This window comes from Sus scrofa, chromosome 11 (genome assembly GCF_054392235.1).
Source record: "Sus scrofa isolate SSC_HxYL_T2T_F1_AM1 chromosome 11, Sscrofa_HxYL_maternal_Yorkshire_Landrace_v2.0, whole genome shotgun sequence".
Lineage (NCBI taxonomy): Eukaryota > Metazoa > Chordata > Mammalia > Artiodactyla > Suidae > Sus > Sus scrofa.
This window is the reverse complement of record NC_139393.1, coordinates 86,224,640-86,247,927: the sequence shown is the minus strand read 5'-3', so window position 1 is coordinate 86,247,927 and position 23,288 is coordinate 86,224,640. Positions and strand designations below refer to the sequence as shown.

The window sequence follows — 23,288 nt, the reverse complement described above, 5'->3', positions numbered from 1 at the left end:
TGGGATCCTCCCTGCTGGGTGAACCACCCCGGCGTGGTACCTTCCAACCCTTCTCTGATACCGACCACGCCCCCTTGCGGGGTTCGGCCAATGGGGATCTGGGGCTGGGATGTGGGCGGAGCCGTCTCGCTCCTGCCCCTTTGCGGACCTCAGGCACAAGGCAACTGGGCAGGGCCGTGGGCGGAGCCTCACCGCCCACGCTCGCGCTCTCGGCCAATGGTCGGGTGCGTGGGCGGAGCCAGGGGACAGAGGCGCGGCCGACCCGCGGTCGACGAGACGCGCGCAGAGCGCGGGGACTGCGCCGCCGCTCTGGCTCCTGCTGCTCGGCGGGGCTCGGCGCACGAATTCCGGGCCGACCCAGCATGGCGGTGGAGGAAGAGGGTCTCCGAGTCTTCCAGAGCGTGAAGATCAAGATCGGTGAGCTCCCGGGAGCCGGCAGAGGCGTCGTGGCCTTCCAGGGGGCTATCGGCGGGCGCTCTCAGACTCCCGACCCCTTCGCTGAGGGCCGCGGCCCTGGCGCCTCCCGGCGACGCGCGCTCCTCATTTGCGCTCCCCTCTCCACCTCCCAGGAGATCCCCAGCCTTGACCCCTCCCTACCTCCTCCAAGACCTCCGGCCGCTACCTCCTCCCCACCTTCGGGAGATGCCCGGCCAAGGCTTCCTCCCCACCTTCCCGGAGACCTCTGGCCTCAACTCTCTCCCCACCTTCGGGAGATGCCGGACCGAGTGCCCCTTCGCCATCTCCTGGGAGACCGCAGCCCCTTCCCCACCTTCCGCGGGACTGGCCGGGCCGAGCTCGGGGGACGCAGCTCCCCGCGGTGCCTCCGCGCCGCGAGCGGCCCCTAGTCCCCGCAGGTGGGGTCGCCTGCACCAGGGAGAGGTGCGGCTGGACCCGGGTCCCATCCCTGCTGGGAGTGTGTCTGCGTGTGCATGAGCGCGCGCACGCGTGTGGGGACTCTCCGGATGCGTACATTTCTAGTGCCCCAAACACCCACCTCGGGGTTCCGCACCTCCGCTCAGTGCAGCGCCCAGAAACTTGCTTTGCTGGGAACGTGTGAGCTCTTTCACATGTTGCCCCGGGGCGAGGGGCAGAGGCAGGCTGCTGACTGGTGCCTGGGTGTGCACACGACTGTGTAGGTGGATTGTGTGTGCATATGTGTGTTCCTGAGTGATTGTGTGTGTATGTCTGTGTGTGAATATGTGGAGCGCCCTGGCCCAGGGCTCCCTCAGGGCAGCGAGCCACAGGAGCCACCCCTCCCCCCTTCCATTGAGAACTGGCCGCGGAAGCTTTTGGCCACCCGGCCTGCCATTCAGGTCGTGTCCCTGGAGCAGCCTGCCTTTCTCACTGGACCCAAGAGCTGGGGGAGGGAAGTGCAGCTGGAAGGCTATGTCTGGACTTCCTGGGTTTATCTAGAGAGTGTCACCTTCTCCTGGTGGTCCTGTTTTATCTTGGAGATATAAGACTTTTTCACCCCAGAGCAAGATCAGCGCCTGGAGTGTCTGCTACACATTAATGCCACAAGTGTGTCCTCTCACGGATGAGGGGCCAGCTCCTGTTGGAGAGGGCTTTTCGGGACTCAGAGTGTTGCCTGTCCCCAGGGTCTGTCTTGCCCGCTGAACTCCCTGTCCTCCCCGGGGGGCTGCACATTCCCCTGTGAGAAAGGGCCTCCGGGAACAGAGCCAGGCACCCAGTGACTGCTTGAGTGTCAGCTGTTGATGACATTCAGTGCTGCTCAGGAATTCCAGCCACCCCAAATCAGCGTGTTGTTTCCTGTGTCTGCTTTATTTTGGTTTGTGGATCATGGCTGCGACGCTGTTGATAGCTGGCTCAGAAGCACTGCGGGTAGGACCCTGAGGAGGCGCCTGCAGAGGGCTTCTGTTTACTTGGTTGGAATCTGTCACTCTCATGCTGAGAGGTTCACATTGGCTCTTCACCCGAAGAGTGGCAGGGAAGTGCCCCTCAGGGCCACGGTCCTCCGGAGGCTTTGAGATTGCCTCCTTAAGCACAGGGCATGAAGGGTGGGGTGACGTGCCAGGCTTCTGGGTGTGGTGGGCAGGAAGGCGTCAGGGAACTTTGGGGTTCAGGCCCCACATGGGCAGTGTCAGACTTGACTCGGGAGGGTTCTGGAACTGTGTCTGTGGGGCAGAGAGGATCGAAATGGCACAGGAGGCGAAGCAGCGGCCAGGGGACACCCAAAGGCCTGGGAGAGGAGCCCTGCTCGCCTGCTTGCACATCCTCGAGGCAGGTTCTGGGCCCAACAGGGGGTAGGGGGCTGGGTGTGGAGAAAAGGGGGCTGAAGATGCTGCCTGGTTAGGCTTTTTCCCCTGTGTGCTGCACTTTAAATAAGCATGAGAAACACCCAACTTGGCTGAGGGTCAGTGCAGTGACTGAGTGTCTGCAGTCTTTAACCCTGGGTGGGGGCCGTGTGTTACTAGAACCTTTGGAGCCCCCTGCCCATGTCTGGGGGCTTTAACAGCAAGGATGAGCAGAAATGCCTCTGCACGGTGGCCCAGCTCCCTGGATGTGTTTACAGCTCTCCTTTTCTCTCCTGCAGCTGGGCTGCAGGACAGAGCATCTGTGTCCCACCTCTGTGGCTGGGGCTTGCAGGGAGCAAAGGCCTGCATACACAGGAGGGCACCCTCCAACACTGGCACAAAGCGGTGCTCTGGGCTGTGCTGCTGAACTAGAGCCTGTGCTGGAGAGCCGGAGGGGGACCACGGGGGCTGGGGTGGGGCTCGGTCTGGCTTCCCTGGGGGTGGAACGCGTCGGTGGTGATCCCGGCTGTGGTGGGTGGTGCCCTGAGCTCTCCCTTTCTTCCCTCAGTCCTCTGCTGTCCACGTCTCCGCCCGACTTGCCGAGTGCCTTGGTTTGAAGGCGCAACCACGAGGGATTCCATGGTCGGCATGGAGGAGGGGCAGGTGTGCAGGGGTTCCGGGCGCACTCTGGTTCCGGGAGACCCTGCCCCGGCGGCCCACACATCACCAAGCCTTGCCTCCAGGCTGGCTGGCTGGCTGCGTGCCCTGTGTCTGCTGCTGGCCTGCTGGCTGGGTGACCCGGGCAAGCGTCCCCCCCCACCCGCCCCGTTCATGGCCTCATTTTTCCATTTGCAAAATGCCGGCACTTATTGTCTGCAGTGTCCGGTGGGAGCTTACAAGACGGTGTTGTTCAGGCTTTTACTTAATGCCCGCCCCCTCACTCCCGGAAAAAGGCAAAGGAAGAAATGCTCCCTCCAGTTATGCCGGTCGGCAGTGTCACTGTTGCTGTTGTGAGGGGAAAAGCAGGACAGTTTGGGGCCTGAGAGTTTTCAGGGCTGGGGGCCTTGGCCTCTTAGTCCTTAAGTCGTTTGGAACGTGTGATGCACCTGGTCACTGAGAGGCAGCGCTAGGGAAATGGGAAGAGTCTCTTCCTTTTTTTCCCTCTTCCCCTTTCTTTTCCTTCCACATTTTGTAAATGAGATAATACTTAAGAAAGTGCCAAATGGAAGGAAGGCATTTTTATTGTAACTACTTCGAGTCCTTGTCTTGAAGAACCTGCCCGTTGCCCACTTGAACCTCGCAGTTATTTTGGCCGGTGGCGCTGTGCACTGGAGATCCTCCGCCATGGCCTATCTTTGGAAACAGCCGTATCTCATGTCATGTAAGACCGAACACACTTCCTATGAGGCTGCTTTGAGGAAGTGTCTCCTCTGACTTTCCATGAGTCAGGCCTTTATTCTGGAAGGGAAGCAGCTTGAAGATTCGTAGGCAGCAAGGGCTGAAGACCCCATAGTGTCACTTTGGACCCAGTGCTCCCGTCGGCCTTGCCATGTAGCTTTGACTCCCGGGGACATTTCTCTTTTCTGTGATAGTTACTGCTTGTTTTTAAAAGTGTCATCTTGATAAATGTGTTCAATTAAGAGCAATATATAGAGATGTTTTTCTCAAGCTAAAAAAAGTATCCTGGCCTTGCACTTGGTGAGAAAAGTCCTCTTGGTCTGTGAGTAGGTTTTGTCCTTGTGTCTGAGGGCAGTTTGGAGCTACCTGGTGAGTCCCACATGAGGCCAAGCTGCCGGCCTTCCACTTGGACCCCGTGTAGTGGCCCCCAAGTTCCTGGGCTTGAAGCCTCTCTGTAACGTTAACCTCTTGGTCATCCACCCAGAAGGGCGAGGGCAGTCTGGGTCCAGGGCAAGTACAAGGAACTTCCCCAGATGGGCATGCCCCTCAGGGCAAACAGAATCCCACCAGAGGCAGGAGGTCCTTAGGCCAAGGCCCCTGGTCTGTGCCCCCCTTGGCCATTCCGTTGGTGAGGAGCGGCCTGGTAAAGGTGCCCCAGACCACAGGGGTTGGGAGCTCCAGGTTCTGGGTCTGCACTGCAGAGGCTGTGATTTTTATCTTGATTTCCTACTTGGCAAGTGGCAGTGTGCCCGTCCCAGGGTCTGCAGGGTCTGCAGGGGTCAGGCGAGGAGGTGGTCCCACTTAATAAGTGGAAATGGTCGTTGTTAGTAGCAGGGGCTTTGAGGGGTCCACTGGAGGATACGTTCTGTGAGCACAGGAGGGGATGTCGGTGTGGGGGGGGAAGGGGGGAGGGGAGGGGAGGAGAGAGAGGGGGAGGGGAAGGAGGAGGGGGAGAGAGAAGGGGAGGGGTGAGACCCTGGGAGAGGGAAGGAGATGGGGGCCGCAGGGAAGAGAGGAGGGGAGAGGGAGAGAGTGAGGAGGGGCCCTGCTGGCCACACAGGTTCTTGGCATCAGGGGTTTTCTATTCTCCGGAGCTCTCTCTCTCTGATGCTAAAATTAACCGGGATATTCTATTAACCGGGCTCAGCCTGCTGTGCTATTTTTAGTCCTAAGGACTGGTGTGCAGACTGGCTCAGCCCCCAGGCCAACTCCCCAGGCTGTTGTGGGAAGGGGAGTGAATTGACAGGTGGAGGTGGGAAGGGTGCAGACTTTAGGGCTCTGGTGTGCATATTATCTCGTTTTAACTTAAATTATCCAAACCCCATGACACTGACATCGAGGGAGGGACACCCATGGAGTTTAAGTAACCTGACCAGGGCCACCCACCTGGGAGCGGAGCCGGGCACTAACCCACATTGCTTGGGGCCTCCTCACATGTAGTGTTGTCCATCTTTCCTTCCTCCTGGACGGGAGGTGGCCACTCATGTCCCTGAGGGAGGCAAGGGCCTCTGGATCCTGTGGGCAGGCAGTGGGGAGCACCTGAGACATGGTTGTCACTGACCACAGGGTCCTGGGGCAGAGCCTGTGAGGATGTGTCTTGAACAGGACAGAAATCCAGAGCCAATTCTTTGAGCAGGGCCACCTGCAGCCCACATACCCTCTGGCATGTCGGGAAAATTGTCAGGCAGGTAGGCAGAGCAGGGCCCTGGAACGCAGCATTCTGCAGCAAGCATTTGCGTGTGTAAACGCTTCCAGGGTCGGGAAGTGTGAGTTTGGTGCATTAGGCTTTAGCAAGTGTTCAGAAAGGAGATATGGTTCGCTGGAAATAGCCAGAGTGGAAGCAGCTACGTCCCAGGGAAGAAGTGAGGTTTGCAAGTCACACTTGAAGATGGATGCTGCCCCTCTCACTCATGAGGGAGGTGGATCCAGGCTGCTGTAGTCACCAGCCTGCTCAGGACAAGAGCTGGGACCTAAGACTGAGGCCCGGCCACCTTTCCTGAGGACTCTGTGACTTTTGACAAATGTAAGCCTGCTCTGCCTCAGTTTCTCTGTTTGTCAGAGGGGAGAGTAAGAGCCTTTCTGTGCAGCGCAGGGAGCTTGCATGAGCAAAGGCACCTGCATTGTTCCGATCCTTATGGAGAGGTGTTAGTGCTCATATAATTTGAAGCTACTCGCTCTGTTCATCTTGTAGCAAATTAGCTGGAGAGGTGTCCTTGCTGACCGTCTGTCTTCTGCATCCCAGCACTGGGCGGGGTGGGGGGTCCATGTTCTAGCTATGACCAGTCCATGCTGATGTGCAGGAACGTTCGGAGAGCAAAGAGAGGAAGCAAAGTTATTGCCTCCTGAAAGGGTGATTTCGTGATGGAGCTTCCATAGCCTGGCTTTCAGAGAGAGGAGCTGGAGCCAGGCCGGGCCATGGGACAGGCAGAAGGCCGTGGGGTCTGTCTAGGTGACATGCGGAAAGTCTGTCCCAGGTCATCCTCTAGAAGAACCGAGAAGCACAGATACACCTGTGCGGAGGTGGAAATGGAGGCGGACTCACGTCTGTCTCTTGGACCCCTGAGCTAGGGAGTGGAGACGCTTCTGTAGAAGAGGAAAGCAGATTCGAGATAAAAGCTCTGTTTGAAAAAGCAGGAATATTACTATTGTGTATTTAAATAGGGTAAACGAAGCGTTTGAAAATCACAACCACGTAAAGAATGAAACAAACAACGTTCTGTAGAGGATACCGGCGGGTAGAAAGCAAGTGATTTTCCTAGATGTGGAGGGCTCACTCTGTGCAGGAAACTGAGGGCTCCAGACTGAGCCAGTAACGGGCTCAGACTCGCGGGCAGGTGGGCTGCCGCCCCATGGCAGGGAAACGCACACAGGCGAGAGGGGACATGTAAGGTCACACCATCACACACACAGGGAACCTGGTGCTTCTCTTTAAGTGCGAGGCAGCTTCCAACATGCACAGTGTGCACATTCAGATGGTGGTCTAAATGCAGGTCCTGAGAAATCAGCAGGTGAGTGTTCCTGGGGCCGTGGCCCAGCTCTCCCCGTGGGCCAGCAGCCACGGCGCACTTCCTGCAGAATGGCTGTGGGCCCAGACTCAGGGCCACTCGGCACCAGTGGCTGGGAAGATTTGGGTGTGTGTTGTAGCTTTGCTGGATGTCATGGACCAGAAAGAGGACTATGGGATCAGAGGCCATGACCCCAGGTCTCTGAGCGTCCAGGACGCTAGAAGGGCGGGTGCTGGGCTGAGGCACCCGCTGTCCTGAAACTTGGATGGTTTCACTTAGCTTGAAGGCCGCAACGGGGCAGTCCGCATCCTGCTGAAGGCTCAGCTGGTGAGGCTGCATGTTAGCCTCCCAGGCCCGCTTAGGGCCAGGAGGGGACTGGACCCCACTCGGGTGAGAGCCTGAGCGCCATGCCCTTCAGTCCTGAGTCAGACCAGGAGTGGCTCTTGCCTGTTTTTTCCTCTTCACGTAGTTTCTGTTCCTGTTAGCTGAATAATTTCCCAAGTGACAGAAGTGTCTGGTCTTGGCCCCCACTGCCTGCGAGATAAGGTGCAGAGGCAGACAGGGTTGCGGGCTCTCTCAGCTTCAGAGGGACAGCCTGGAGGCTCGGCCGGCAGCTTCCATCCTGCTCCAGGAGCAGCGCTGCCGTCCTCCTGGCCAGCGCTGCCTCTGGGTTCTTCCCACAGCACCAGGCCTTCCCCCTTGGCTGCCCTCCAGGGCTGGCAGGACCCTCTGGTTGAGCCTGAGTTTCTGGGTTTTCGGAACGTCTAACGGAGCGGAGGGTACTGAATTCTGGTGTCTTTCTCTGGAGTCTTATTTTGGGCTGGACGGTGGGTCCAGTTAAGTGTGATCTGAGTGTGGGGTCAGGGCCAGTTTCTCCTTCCATGTGATGCCCCTTTTCAGAGACCACACAGGGTGACCCCCAGTAACCCTGTGACCCGGCCTGCCCTGTGGTTGAGGACAAAGATGTCATGTTCCTTGCTGCTCTTGTGGGTGGTCCTGGGACAGCCATTCTGTCTGACTGTCTGTTTCCACGCTGGCCACCAATCAGCCATTACCTGGGGAGCTGTGGACACGCCGTGGGGAGCAGTGGGTTCCCCCCGCAGGATACGCCTGCATCAGTTGGATCACAGTTCTGTGCAGATGTTTTAACCGGCCCCTCCCCTGAGGCTCAGAGAAGCCAGGTCACTTTCCCAAAGTCACACAGCAGGAGAGTCTGTGACTGCTGAGTTGTCCTGTGATGAACTGGTAATCGCTGGGGCCCGGGCGCTTGTGTGGTCAGTGAGGATCAGCCTTTCTGGGTGTGCTGTCAGAGTGCTTCCTCAGTAGATAGAGCTGACTTCCCACTGCGGCCTCCTTCCCAGAAAAGCTTTAAATGAGCATTTATGGGCCTTTCTCAGCAGGGAGACACCTTCTTGTGAACCTGTGGTCCTGAGAGGCCCTTGACAGCTAGGGGCTCAGAGCCCACTGCCCCACCACCCAGCTGTGAGTCCTGAGCTGCTGAACAACTGAGCGTCTTCACCAGAGACGTGCTTAAGACAGAGGGCAGGCTGTGTGTGGACAGAAGGGGCAGGCTGTGCGGACAGAAGGGGGCAGGCTGCCGTGGCAGGGGGCAGCACTGTTTCTTACTGACACCTGCCTTCTGGCTTCTGACCACCCCCTCCTCCCGTCCCTGCTGGGGCGGCACCCTCACCGCTAGGTCCAGATATCACTTATGCAGGACAGAACAAGCCCCCAGCCAGGCAACGCCAGGTGGGACGGATGCAGTCAGGCAGCTAAACGTGGGCTTTTGGGAGGTGGTTCAGCCCCGGGCCCCCAAGCCTCTGGGCATCTGCTTATTTAGGCCCAGATGAACTGGGGCTTTCCAGGGCTGGGGTCAAAATGTGGTACAGGGCTGTTTGTGGGGATCCAGAAACACGAGCTGGTTCCAGAAATCCCATGAGTGTGCAGCCCTCAGGGGACCGGGCCAGGCTGGCTTCTCGTGGAGAGGTCTGCAGTGCGAGGCTGTGACAGGGCTGGTTCCCATGGCCTTTCGGGTGAGAGCCGTGCTGGGGAATTCCACATTGTCTGGGGCTGCGGGGGACAAGTGCAGCCTTCTGGGGTGGCCCTGCTGGCCTGTCCTGGGCTGACCACCAGAAATGGTTTTCCACTTAGCATCAAGCACTTGGGCGTTTTATCGATTTTGTAGGGGTGAGTTTCAAGGGCAAAAACCTCTGCTTATGGGATATTCACGTGGGAGCACACACCACCCGTGTGCACTGTGTCCAGGAGCCCGAGAGGTGTCACCAGGCTTCCCTGAGAAAGGGCTGCCCCGCCCCCGCCCTGAGGAGTTTCCTTGAGTCATTCGTCATTACCAACTTACAGGGTCTCTTCCTGTCACAACACAATTGTGTGCACACACAGGCCCAGTGCACACACAGACAGGAACACAGGCACACACAGGCCCAGTGCACACCCAGGCCCAGTGCACACACAGACATACAGGCACACACAGGCAATGCACACACAGGCATACACGCAGATGCACAGACACAAACATACACAGGGACACAAAGATGCACACACATGCACACACACACGTGCACCCATAGATACACACAGATATGCACATGGCCACACACAGGTGCACACACATGCCTGGGGCCTGTCTTGGGGATAGGGGTGCATGATGTTGTGTCACCCTGTGGTGATGGGATGGGGCCTGGGAGGCTGCCAGTGGCTCCGCTGACTCTTCCCGTCGGCAGGATCCATGCCCAGGGGACTGGCCTCACGGGCTGCCACAAGGTGTACGGAGGTGAACAGTGGTTCCTATTTCTTAAGGTGTTCTCACTCTTCTTTCTTCCGCCCGACGTGGCAGAGCTGCAAACACACCGCAGACAGTCACATGGCTCATGTGGGTCTGGTGCCCAGGGGTCTGGGGCTGTGCGTTTGGGGGCACCTGCTGTCTGGGGGCCCAAGGGTGGCTTGGCCTGCACCCCCCCAACCTGCCATGAGCCTTGCTGTGGGGACACCTGCCCTTCCACTTTCTATGACTTGAATGTCTTTTCTGCAGTTGTTTTTGATTTTTAATATTTGTATTGGAAATCTTTCGCTTTTTAGGTCCACAAGCTGCATTTTTCTTTAGCTTTTTTTCCTATTTGTTTTTGGCCCATTCTCTCTCCTGGCTGTGCCGGTGGGAGGTCTCAGTCTTTGGCCAGCTCTGAGGTCCCGGGCTGGGCTGTGCTGCCCCGGAGGATATGCTGGAACCAGCTCAAGAGGGAAGCACGGCACATGGCACACGGGGTGTACGGGCCTTGGGTGGGGGCCAGGGTGCTGCTCCCTGTGGAGCAGGCCAGAGGGGCTCTGCCTTAGGCTGCAATGGTGCAGATTCTCCACTGACTGCCAGCCTCGTGAAAGCTCAGCTCCCTGGATGCTGGCGCCCTGCCTGCTGGGGCTCAAGACCCGAGCAGAGTGGGCTGCGGAGCCTGATCACCCCTCACTTTCCTGGCTGTGTCCTGCGGGTCAGCCACATGGGGAGAACTCCCGAAGTGTCAGGGGGTGACAGTCGGAAGACCCTGCGCTGCCCGAGCCCAGCTGGCCCCGTCTGTCTGGAATCTGGCGTTCCTTTCTCTGTTCATCATTTCCTGCTGTGCTCAGCTCCGCCTCCGTATTTGGAGAGTTTCTCAGCCTTTGGACCCAAGGATTTGTCCCGGCATGTCCTGACCGGAAGTGAAGGGTCTCCTGGAAAGAAAGCCCCTGGTCTCTGTGGTTTTGCTCCGTATCTTGACTTTCTGTTTATTTTGTCTCTCTCCAGGGGAGCCTGTCCCTGTCTGCCCATGTCCCTCCCGGACAAGCAGGCCCTTCAGCCTCAGGGGGGCGGTGGTCAGGAGGGACGAGAAGGGAGCTGCAGAGCCTGGGCCCCAAATTAGACCTGTTTGTGTCTTGTTCACCTGGCCACGAATCACTGTAATGAGCGACAATTCAGCTCCAAGCACCAGCCACCTGCCCGCTCCACAGCCGGGCTGCCCAGTTGCTCTTCCAGGAACCACACTGGCATCCACTGGGTTTGTGGAAATGAGGTGCTGGTTCTTTAAAGTAGGAACTTCTGCGACAGAGAGGGCCAGCAGGTGCCGGCTGGGTCCCTACTGCACGTGCGCAGGGTTGGGGGCATCAGCAGGTGTTGCTCTGAGCCCACTGGGGGCTACTCCAGACTTTAGTGTCCCAGTGGCCTAAAAGTGGTAGAGGTATCCTTGGCAAACAGTATTTCAGAGCTGTTTGGGAGGCTCCCGTGTGCATCTCATCTGGGAAGTGCTGCGGGGCATGCGCATACGCGTGGATTTTGTGTGGAGTGGGCTCGGGTGCGGCAGCTTGGAGAGGTTGCTGTAAGGGACGGGGCTCCTGAGAGTCACCAGGCGCAGGTGCAGGAAGGAACCTTTAGCTTGACCTTGTCCCTGGGGGACAGTTGGCCATGCTTGGGGACTTTTTGTTTGTCACAACTGGGAGGTGGCGGGGGGGAGCCTATTGGGTGGAGGCCCTCCCCCACAGCTCACTCTCTGACGGGCACAGGCTCTGTGGGGGTTGCAGTGGCGGGGTCGGGGGCAGGTATCAGACTCCTGGGAAAATCAACCATCTGTCTGACGAGCTCTCCGCCTCTCTTCAGGAATGTGGGGGCAGGAAGCCGCTGAATCTCATGTACTCCCGACTGGAAGATGCCCGAAATCTGGACCAGCCTGACGGTCCAGGACGTGGACAAGGAAGGCAGACAGGACCCTCGGGCAGGGACACTGCGGCCAGGCTGCATTGCACTCCTGCTCTATAGCTTGCCTGCTTTGTGACCTTCGGCAAATCACTCAGCCTCTCTGTGCCTTAGTTTTAGTGTCTGTAAAATGAAGTTTGTCATAGCTACTTCGCAGGATTGTCAGCGGGGAGTGGAGCTGGCCCCATCCTTCCAGCTCTCTCACTTCCGGCAGGAGGAGAGGGAGGCTCAGAGGGTCCCAGCCCTGCCCGCGTCACAGGGTTGGAGGGGGGGCACAGATGTTTTCATGACCAGTCGAAAGCACAACTGGGCTGGCAGATTCCTGGGGAGGATGTGGCTGCCTATGGAAGGGTTGGGCTGGGAGGGTGTGGGCTTGTGGCTGCACCTGCGGTCTGGCCGTGTACTCCCTTGCCACGTGGCCTGAGATACATTATCCGCCCTGTCAAGGGGACCCCAAGATGTCCCCAGCTCCACTGCAGGCTGCCTCTGAGCCTGTGCATTCTTTTAGAGCATGGGTGCTTCTTTGGTCAGCTGGTTATGACCTAAAAGTAAAGTGTAAACCAAGCAGCACAATATCACATTTGAATGTAGTTTTGCAGGTGCACTGGAGGCACACCTGACTTCTGGGCTAGTTATAGAGCATTTATGTAGTTAAAAAAGTTCACACAAGGCAGCCTATGTTTTGGAAGACATGGGAGGACTAGCCCCCCCATTAGAGACTCTGGATTTTAGGTGGCAATTGGAGTTGTTTAGCAGGTTTTAAATTCTATAAATTTCTGGTTCATTCTATGGCATGATGGTCTTATGTCAGGGTAGTGATGAATTAGCCATCTTGTGAACTCCATGGCACTCTCTTGAGATGAGCCTGCAGCCACCCCCAAACTCAGGTGCTACAAAGTGCATCTTGCACAGGCTGGGTGGGTCCAACTGTCATTCCTGGGCTGACTTTTTGCCCAGGAGATGCTGGGAAGCTGCTCTGTCAGGGGGACACGAATATTCATACTGGGCTGCTGGACCCAGGTTTGAGTTGCACACCGCACACCAGAAAGGGGAGCCCTCTGCGGGGCAGATGCTAGCGGAGGAGGAGAGGCTGGCTCCCTTCCCCTCCTCAGCCTTTGGGGTCATTTCATGGGCGATTTAGAGTCTGCATCTTCCTAGAGCTGAAATGGGCTGTTGAGGAATCAACACCAAACAGATCTGGAGGTTTAGTCCAGAAACTCTCCCTGATTGTGTTAATGGGTGAGGGAAACAAAGGTTAGTGAGCAATGAAGAAAACAAGTTGCTTTTGTAAGTAAAATCAAAACTATAATGCTGCTCCACTCATTTTTGCAGTTTAAAGACGAGGCATTTTTTTGAAAGGGGCAGTAAGGTCCTGGCCCATTTTGCAGCGTTGAGCAGATTTTGTGGCTGGCCCAAGAGTGGGGACATGCCCACCTCCGTGGCCCCTCTGCTGAGTTCACCCTTACACGTGTGAGGCCGAGATGACCCAGAGTCCTTTCCAAGACCGTTTTGGACTCAAGTCTAATAAAGGAAACCCCAGGAAATCCAGAATAGATGTTAGCACGTGACAAGAGGAAATTCATTTTAAGCCCCACGATAAGCTGTGGTTTGGCTTTCTAACATCTCGGCAAATGTCAGGTTGTTGGGGCCGGACCCTCGGTGTCTGCTTGGCACATTGTGGGGTAAATTCAGACTCTCGTAAACTATCACAGCTTTGAAATTTGGGTTACTGAGGCTATCCGTCTGGTTTTCTCATTTGCATATTTCTCTCTCTCTCTCTCTTTTTTTTTTTTTTTTTTTTGTCTTTTTAGGGCTACACCCGCGGTATATAGAGGATCCCAGGCTAGGGGTCAAATCGGAGCTGCTGCCAGCTTACGGCCACAGCCACAGTGTTAGATCCGAGCCGTGTCTGGGACCTATACCACATAGCTCGTGGCAATGCCAGATCTATAACCCACTGAGCAAGGCCAGGGATCGAACCAGAGTCCTCGTGTGCGTTAACTACTGAGCCATGACAGGAACTCCCGCATGTACCTGTCTTTTGTCAAAAGCAACTTGGTGTTCCCAGTGGGGTGGCAGGGATCCATAGCGCCTTTCAACTCTGTTTCTTTGACGTTCCTTCTGTCCCCATCAGCGCTCTGCAGTCGAGGGTGCTGGCCAGAACACCCCAACCGTGGCTGCTGAGTTAGGGTGTAGCATGCTGGGTGGGCGGGGGCCCTGTCGAATAAGCTGCACCTGTGAATTGCCGGACCTGGAGCAGGTGTGGCCCAGGCCCCATGTTGCTCGTTCGGCCACCCAGGGCCACCCCAGGGCCTCGCCCCCAGCTCCTGGTCAGCCTCTGGCCTTGGTGCCCGCCTGCTCTGTGTGCCCCCTGCCCTGACCCTTGCACAGTCTGCTGGCAGCTGGCCTCTGTCTCCCTCAGTGGGCAGGGTCTCCTTCCTGCTGGGGCTCCACTTTGAGACCCTTTGCACTGAGAGCCTTCAACCTCTGCTGCCCTCCAGGGAGAGGAGGCTGCTGGGCCCCTCGGTGGGAGAGGAGGAGATCCTCGATCCCTCCTCCAGCTTCTCCCCTACACCCCAGGGGTCCCCACAGTGGCATTGCCAGCAGTGGTGCAGTCCTCAGCTCTGGGGCGGGGCTGGGGGACTTCTCTCGGAGGGCAGCTCGGCGGGAGCCCCAGGCCCTGGTCTGCGCGCTGCTCCCTTACAGCTGAGCCGGGCGCCCAGTGTCCTGGGTCATCTCCTTTGGGCAGAGGCTGGACCCAAGCTCTGGGGAGGGGCCCTGACTTTCCCAGGTGAAACAGGCCCCCAGTGGAGGCCGCCCTGAGCGCAGAAGGGGCTGACACCGGGGAGATGCAGGGTTTTCTTGCCCTCATCTGCGTTTGTCACCAGTCGGTCAGATCACACATCAGCGCCTCCCGTGGCAGCTGCCCTGTGCCGGTGGCTGCAGGAGAGCAGACGCACCCCGTACGTGACCACACCGGACTCCTCTGCTGCTTCCAGTACCACCCCCACCCCGTTCTTCGGAGTGAAAAGGAAGGGTGGGACCCGTAAGTAGAGCGGGTTCCTGCCCCTGTGCCAGGTGACCCCAGGCCCTGGCAGGGCCAGTGTTGCTCAGATGCATCAGGGAGGCCCTGAGTGCCAGCCTTGGATGGGGCGTGACACTCTTTGCTATGGATTTTGAGGTGCTTTGAACAGCTTGTGTGGTTAGAGGCTATTTTGGAAAGAGATTGTCACGAATGTGCTTGAAATGCTGAATGTTATGTGGTGTTGAGAGGCTGGGTTCTGCGTGTGAGCGTGGGGCGTGGGAAGTGGGCTTCTTTCCTGGAGACACCAGTGCACTGGGGTTTTTCTCTAGGCTGGCTTGTGGCATCAACGATTTTCTGTTCTGTGTTGGAGCTGTTTTACCTAGAACGGCCCTGAGTGGTGAGGGTGTCACTGCTCATGTGCTGGGGGCTGGCCGCAGGCCAGGTCAGGGTCAGGGTCAGCTCACCTGTGGCTGACCTTCTTTTCAGGTGGTTTTACAGGCCTCAGACAGTCACGAGGGAGGGCTTCACCTGTAGACATGCTGCCACCTGGAGTCGGCCGTGGGGACAGTGCCCACCTCTGTGCCCCTGACCCAGAGGGGACCCCATGGGGGCAGTCAGGCAGCTGTCCCCAAGCTGGCTGCCCATCGCTACCCTAGGGAGCTTCAAACAGCAGCAGTGCCTGGTCCCCTGCCTGAGGACCGCTTGGGTGGGCTGGCTGGGCCCTGGACCACCTCAAAGCCCAGGGGGCAGAGGAAGAGGGCAGCGGGGCTGCGAGGAGGTTTCCTCCCAGGTCACTCTCTCCTCTCCCCTCACGTTTCTGTCTGAGGGTCATGGCCACGAGCTCCTCAGGCTCGTCCCTTGAGGCTGCACAACTGTCCTCTGGAGGCCATGTGTGTGTGAGTGTGTGTGTGTGTTTACACAAGTAAACATCTCCGCTAAAGATTTGGGGACTATAGGAAGGCAGAGTCAGAACACGCAAAGTTGTAATTCATGGCTGGGGCCCAGGCAGGACTGGACGGTCACGCTGTCCACGGGCCAACGGCGAGGAGGCGGCCGTGGACGGGCTCCGAGTGCTCAGCCTGGCTTCTGGGTGGATGGGAATATCCTTGGGCCTGAGTCAGAGAGTGCACTGAGAAGGTGCCCAGCGCTGTTTAGGTAGTGCTCTTCCAAGACGAGACCACAGTGCCCACGGTTTGGACTGAAAGAAAGCAGCCGGACATCCCATGACCGACTCTGGTTCTAAGAACTCGTGAGTCAGGCTGGCTCTGTGCTGCCTGCTGTCAGCTTCAAAGAAGAATTTCCCTTGGGAAATTCCTGGAAATTTGACCCCATTGAGGGTGTGGACACCCATCTGGATCCAGATCTGCCCTGACCCTCCTTCCCGCAGCTCAGCTGAAAGGGTAAAGGCAAAGCCACGTTGTTCTGGGCGCCTCTCCATGGTAAATCCGTTTTTATGGAAGGACTCCGACTTCCTGCGGCACGTGTTGGGATGGCTCGGGACAACTCAAGCCGAATGGCTGTCACTGTGCTTGGTCAATCCTCGCCCCCCGCCCTGTGGACCCAGCTCCCAAAGTGAGGTTGTGTCCCCCGCAGGCCCCATCCACTCCTACTGTCCTAGCACCTAGAAGGCCGTGCGGCGGTGACAGCCCTGGTCACACCCCTTGTTGTTAAAATGCTTGTGCTGGGGGGTGAGTGGGGGTCCAGATGGTCACTGCTGAGTGAACCAGACACCTCACAGGTGGTGAGCCCATTTTACTGATGGGGACCTGGGGCTGGCAGGAGGCTCATGCTGGTCTCCGGTGACAGCGGGAGGCTGCTGGTTATCATGCTGGCTTTGTCCGGGAAAAGCACTACTGCCCTTGGAGCCCCAACCCTGGTGGCTTGGAGCTTCCTGGGTGCAGCGGAGCTGCCGGTTGGGGGTTGAGCCCTCGAGGGCAGGAGGAGCGGGGGCCTCGTGGGGCAGGAACGTGCATGTGTCCCCAGGAACCTGGAAGGAGGCAGGGGATGGAGCATTATATCTCTTGATCGCCAGCAAGTGAAAAAGGTGGCAAAACACCCAGGGCTGTGCCAGGGCTGTGGCTTCTGCATGACCTTCTTCCTTTTGCTGCGTGTCACTCTCTTTCTCTTTACAATGCACACAGCTTTGCTCCCTGTGTTCCTGATTCATGGAACGTTCCTCTGCCCTTGTGCCCCCACCTTCCCTTTGCCCTCTGCCCTATGGCCTTGGTCCCTGCCTCCCTACCTGGCCTGACCTCCACCCTCTCCAGTCCTCTCTGCCTGCTGCTCCTTTGTCACTGTCCTGGGGGAGGGAGGAAACCTCTTCGGCTTTTCATGTCCTGGGAGTAATGGCAGGAGTTAGGGTTGGGGCTCCTCTGTGGATTCAGTTTACTTTAATTCATGGAAAATTGTGAATTGGCCTTTGGGTGACTAATAAGCCGACAGCCCAGGGCAGCCAAAGGCTCAGATTTGGGAGCCAAAAATAGAAGCATCAGGAGAAGGGGCAGCTCCTCCGACCGCGTGGGTTCGCAGGTGAGTGGTGGGGCCGACGTCTGCACAGCCCATGGAGGACGCCAGGTCACGTGGGGCCAGAGAGGTTTCCATAAGTTATATGTTTTCATCAGGCAGCAGCACCCTGTAAGCAGGGAGTGGATGGCTTAAATTCAGATTACAATAAATTAAGGAATACATCTGGAATGTTCAGTATTGGTTTATAGCTGTCCCCAGACTTTATCTTTTTTTGGGGTCTTTTCAGGGCCACAGCCTTGGCAAATGGAGGTTCCCAGGCTAGGGGTCTAATCAGAGCTGTTGCTGCCGGCCTACACCACAGCAATGCCAGACCCGAGCCGCGTCTGGGACCTACGCCACAGCTCACGGCAATGCCAGATCCTTAACCAACTCAGCAAGGCCAGAGGTCGAACCCGCAACCTAGTTCCTAGTTGGATTCGTTTCCACTGTGCCACTACGGGAACTCCCTGTCTCTAGACCTTAAACCAGAAAAAATCTCTCAGAAGGCAAAAGGGCTGGGTGTCTGCCTTGTGTGTGAGTTAGCAATGGGATTATGACTCGGAGGCTGACAGGTGCTGGCATTGCTAGCTTGCATACACGTCATCTTTTTTGTGGACAGACACGATCAGCTCTGTAAAGTTAGGTCAGTGTTTAGATTCCTAACAGACAAAAAAATATCACAGATGATATAGCAGCCTCTGGAGTTAGAAGCACTCAGCCTCAGTGGGGTTTGTGAGCACATTTCTAATTTAAGCTAAATAAAGTGGGCATTTACTCACAAAGCTCTAAATTGTACTTTCATTTTACATTTAAACTTGCTTATCAAAAATGGCCTTTATTACTACATGTAATTGTAAACTATGCCAGTGCTTTGTGTACAAGGAAGTCATTGTTGGCAAAAGAGAGATAAGGTCTAAAATTTTTATTTGAAATAAATCTCAGATGCCATTAAATGTGTAGGTATTTCTGTTTAAACATATGTATGGTCTATAGGAATTTTGGAAAATCTACTTCTAAGTTTTCAAGGATGAGAAAAAATGTCTCATTTCCCCAGTGAAAGATTTGCCCCTGTTAACATTTTGGTCTTCCTGTTCAGTTATTTCTTCTCCATTTTTATTTTTCATACGGATCTCTTGTATGTGCACATATACTTACTAAGTAATGCACACATATATATGTATTTATTACATGTCCCCTTTGCAACGTTCACATCAAACATTTCTACGTATCCCTAAAAGTTCTTTGTAAAATCACCTCTAGCCTCGATTTATTCGGCCATCCCCCGCCCGGCCCCCATCTGTCCCGCCCTCAGCACTGGCGCGACTCTGGCCCTGTGTCCCATCAGCTCCGGAGACCCAGCTCAGGCTGTTTTCTGCTGTTGGACTCTCTGGTCATTGGACATTTAACTGTTTCCCTTTTTTTGCCAACATAAATATTGTATAATAAACACTGATCATTCATCAGTCTGTGTTTTATGGATTATTTCATTAGGAGACCTAAATATTGACTTATTCATAGCCTCTCAAAGGAATTTTAAAAGACTGAGAAGAAACGGCAGCTGTGGGAACACTGCCAGGTGTAAGGGGAGGCAGAGAGCGGTCTGGGGCCCCCCGGGGACACCTGTCCCGCTTCTTGGACACCGTGCGGCAGCTCTGCCCCAGTGCATGTTCAGTGTCGTCAGACTGCAGGCCAGAGGGGGTGTGGAGTGTATTCTGTCAGCCGTGGCCGCTCAGTGTGATGGAGGCTTTGGGGGAGGTGGGAGGCAGGCGGGAGGAGCTGCCTGCATGCCAGGGGCCGAGGCTGCAAGGGCCGCTCTGCCCTTGTCTGCATGGCCCCAGAGCCTCTCCCCATAGCCTCTGTCCTGGGCACCCGTCCCGAAGCCCAGCTGCTCAGCCTCAAAGCGGGCGTTGGAGGTCCTGCCTCACCAGCACCTGCTTTCGGGCTGAGAGCTTCTGCTGTTGGAGTAAACGGACCTGCCCTCACAGGTCACAGCCCACCGCCAGCGCTGGCCCTGCACTTGGCGCTGGTGTGTCTAACAGTGGGGGCCGCAGTCCCACCCGCCACCCAGGAGAGCCCACCCCACCTGCTCTTATCTCCTTGGGGTAGGGGCATGTCTTGCAGAGGGGGTGGGGCTGCCTGCATGCGTTTCTGTGTGTGCTTGCCACTGGCCAATGGCTGTGACATGGGGAGGGAGGGACACACAGCCGTCTCTTTGACCTGGAATCCAATCTTGCTCTTGGCCAATCTTTCAGGTAATGAATGAGGAAGGAAAAACCAAAGTCTTCATTTTGCACTCTCCTCCCATTCTAAAATTGCCACTAACGCTCGGGTCTAGCGGCCAGCACGGGTTTTGGTCTGTGGCTCTCTGTAGGGTCAGCAGGTTGGAGACAGTATTTGCGGCAGGTTCGCAGAGGTGGGGCCGTCCCCAGTGAGCAGGGTCGTGGAGGCACTTCTCTGGGCCCCGTGCACTGACGCCCTGTGACTGGTGTGTTGAGGCTGCGAGCCTCCTTATGGTTTGATGGCGTCTGGCCACTGGTGGCCGGAGCTCCAGGGCTGGTCTGTGCTCAAGTCTCCAGAACAGACTCAGTGGGCCTGGAAGTCCTCTGCGGGATCCTCTGAGTTGGTTGGAGCCTTGAGCCTCAAGCCTCTCAGAACCTCTGCTCTGATGGGACAAGAACTGCCCTAAGGGGGCCTCTGGGATCCCCTGGACACGCACCCCGCCACTCGCACCACGGTCCAGTCGGCGCAGGTGACAGTGCATGTGCCGAGGCTGAGGCTGCAGGTCTTGCCGCATCAGAGCCGGTCAACCTGCCTCTCCTCCTGGTGGACCCCACACGCTGAGGACGTGGGCAGGTTCACCGTGGAAGGACTTGAGGCAGCCCCACTCTGGGCCAGGCTGTCTGCCTATTGAGGACCTTCTGTGGAAGCTGGTCCACAGGCACCTTCTGCTGTGGGCTTGTTCTCTGCCATGTCATGTTGGTTGAGCACAGGGACCTGCCCCCAGACCTGGAAAGGACCAGGGGCAGGAGGCAGGGCTCCCTGGGGATGGTCCCCATCTCAGGCGTGGGGGGACGGGCCACCTGGACTCCAGAGGCCAAGACCAGGATGAGCGCCCCTGGCTTGCCGTGCGCCGGGCGTGGGTCTGGCCCCTGGGTCTGGGTGTGTCTCTGCAGCGGGCAGGGTTTGGATCAGGAGCCTGATGCCGGGGGGCCCCCATCCTAATGGGGGGGGGTCCACTGAACTGGGCTCTTCCTGGGGGGTCTCCCCCAGCTGGAGAGCAGGTGGTTTCAGAGGAGTGGCAGTCCATTACCGGGAGGGCCTTTTGCACCTGACCCGCCTCAGGCTCAGGGGAGGGCGGACTTGGCTTGAGTCTCAGACACACACACGGCCTTCTAACTGAGCCTCCTCCCCACAGCCTGGTCAGCGGCTCAGACGCCCCCCTGGTTCAAATTGCCCGGGTGCCTCTGGGGCTCGATTCCCCAAGGAAGTTGGGGAGGCCGCGAGGCCAGCCGTGGCTGTTGTGCACGACGAGGCCCGCGACCAGCGATGCACCCCTCCCTCCCCAGCACAGTCTGGTGGCTCAGCAGGTGTGAACTTGGCGGTGCCTCTTGCCTCATTAGAGCAGAGTGATGCCAAAGATGATTTTGAGTTTTACACAGGTGTGTGTCTGGTGGCTCAGCAGGTGGTGAACTTGGCGGTGCCTCTTGCCTCATTAGAGCAGAGTGATGCCAAAGATGATTTTGAGTTTTACACAGGTTTTGAGATGCTGGAGCCCCAGGGGCCCCTGCAGGAGCTGGAGCTGGCTCTGCGGTGGGGCCAGGTTCAGAGGAGAGGCCAAAGCAGGGGGCTGGCCCAAGGCCTGAGTCACCATTGCAGATCGAGGTGGGCACTGCAGCCCTTTAGAAACAGGTGGAAAGCTTTCATTACTTCATTCTTTGACTCCCTGGCAAGGTGCTGCTGCTGGCCTGGCAGCAGCCTCTGAGACCCTCTGGATGGACAGACGCAGGGGCCGCTTGTCCTGGTGACCAGCCACTGGGTTAGCAGACGGGACTGAGGCCTAAGGAAGCTGACCACATGCCTGTAACCCGCTTTGTTTCCTGTGAGGCTGTTCCTACACCTTGGAATGTGCTGCCCGAGACAGGCCACACATGGGCCAGCCTTGATCACAAGAGGCCAAGGCCATCCGCTCTGTCACATGAAAAGTCCGGGAGGGGCAGACCTGCAGGGATGGACACGGGCCCATGGCTGCCCGGGGCGGAGCGGAGTTCCCTCGGGGCTTCTGCTTCAGGTGACGAAGTCTTTGGAACTAGTGCTGATGGTTCTACAATGTCATATTAAAAACCACTCATATGTTTTAAAAGGCTGAATTTGATGAATAAATTATATCTCAATGAAAACAACACTTGAAAAAATTACAAACGCTAAAATTATTCATCTTCTGAGGACACCAGGGAGCTATTTTGTTTTTTGAAAACCTGGTAAATAAAAGGGAATACAGGTGTTTATCCTGACGTTTTATGTGGGCCTCAGCAGTGGGTCTCTGAGCAGAAGAGGGATAGGCCTCTCCTTACGAAACTTACTTTCGCTTCTAGCTGAAATCATTTTGCGAGCCCTAATGGATTAGTGCCTCTGGCCCTGCATTTATGAGCTACAGAGTTGGCAGAATGGATGAGGCTGCAGAATTCTGAAGCAGGCCCGGCTTTGGGAGGGAGGTGGTCACCGACCTGGGGGTGTGGGGACCTGCCGAGAGCTGGAAATATCCCCGGCCTTGGCCTGGGTGCTGATTACCTGCTGTGCAGGAAGGTCTGTGGACTTGTGTTTATCCCCCAGCAAACATGTGCAAATGAAGAATAAAATCAAATGTAACATCTAGACGAGGTTGTTACTCCACCCCTTCTTCCTCCAGAGAAGGGTCTGAGGCGGCGTGTGGCTGCACCTGTCACATGTTACACGGAACAGCCATTGTCTCTGTCACCTTGTAATCGTCTTTTCATTTATTCTTAATTTTGCTTAAATTGTGGCAAAATGCACATACTGTAAAATGCAGCAGTTTAGCCATTGTAAAGTGTACGATTCAGGGGCACCTAGAGCGTTTGCACATGGTGCCACCTCCCCCCGCCTGGTTCCAGAGCGTTTATTCTTTTCTTTTTCGGCTGCGCCCATGCATGCAGAAGTTCCCAGGCCAGGGACCGAACCCACTTCTCACGGCAGTGACAATGCCGGATCTTTAGCCTGCTATAGCTCCAGAGCCGGATCCTTAACCTGCGGCAGGGACGACGCTGGATCCTTAACCGTGGTGCCCCCAGAGACTCAGGAGAGCGTTTATTCTGCAAACACTCCTGTCTCAGGACACCCCCATCTTGCTTGTCGGCGTGGGCAGCGCTGTTGTGAACATTCACGTGCGTGTTTGTTTGCCCGTCTTCGTTTCTTTCCAGTGAAATTGCTGGGCCATTTGGTGACTCTTCCCACAGCGGCTGCACCATTGCATGTCGCCTCAGCAGCACACGAGCGCTTCGGTTTCTCCACATCCTCACCAACACTTGTTCTTTTCCTTTTTAAAAACATTTTAGCGGTCCTCACGGTGCGAGGCGTGTGTGCAGCAGGTGGGCCAGCATATTCCCTGACGAGCCCTGGTGTTGAGACCTTTCCGTGTCCCGTGGGCGTCAGCATGTCTTGGCGGAATGTCTCTCAGGTCCTTTGTCTTGTTGCTGCTGCATTGCAGGTGCTTCTGGTGTGTCTTGGCTGCAAGAACGCTTGTCGGACGTGTGGCCTCTGCCCTCGTCCGATCACAGGGCTGCCCCTGGCTGTCGGGGGCGAGGAGGCGCCGGCCTGGAGAAGAGGCCGCGGGAGGGCACCATCCTGGGCTTTGAGGTCGTGGGCCTTGTCCTCGGGGGCTGCTTCCAGCCCAGAGTCCCGAGCCCATCCCACCCCCGCCCTCGGCGCTGCCACTGCTGTGGTGACTGGGCCCCTCGCGTTGTCACTGACTGTCCCTGGCTTCTGGCTGCTTAGAGCAAGACGGGGGAAGGGGCTTTGCAGCGTCTCTGCAGCGAAAGTTAGAGAAATGCTCGGGTTTCCAGAAACGCCGTCCCCAAGATGTGCTGTAGCTGGAGTGTCACTCGACCTGCGAGGGGGTCGTGTATGCAAACAACCTTTGGCGAAGAGGCCACCAAGCGGCCTTTGGTGAAGTGGTCGTACCCGCCTTCGTCCAGGGGAGATGCCCTGACAGAAAATGGGGGCTGCTGTGAGCGGCCGCCAGAGGCTCAGGCTCCAGCCAGGCCTCCCGCACCCCTTTAGCCCGACTCGCGTCCGGGAGGAGTGAGGGCTCCTCTGCCCTGGGCCATCGGGACATGTCCGGCCAGTGGCTGCTC

General features: G+C 57.0%; 1 protein-coding gene across 6 annotated transcripts in view; it reads left to right on the top strand.

Moving 5' to 3' along the window:
* The first annotated feature begins 275 nt into the window (after positions 1-275).
* The window catches only part of RASA3 (RAS p21 protein activator 3), a 76,909-nt gene continuing 53,896 nt past the window's right edge, over positions 276-23,288 (top strand). For all 6 annotated transcript variants that reach the window (XR_014820011.1, XR_014820010.1, XR_014820013.1 and 3 more), the window contains exon 1: positions 276-417. Coding sequence is in view for 1 of the 6 variants with exons in the window: in XM_003131110.6 (XP_003131158.2) it covers positions 363-417 (55 nt within the window). In the remaining 5 variants the exon portion in view is untranslated. The remainder of the gene's footprint in view (positions 418-23,288) is intronic.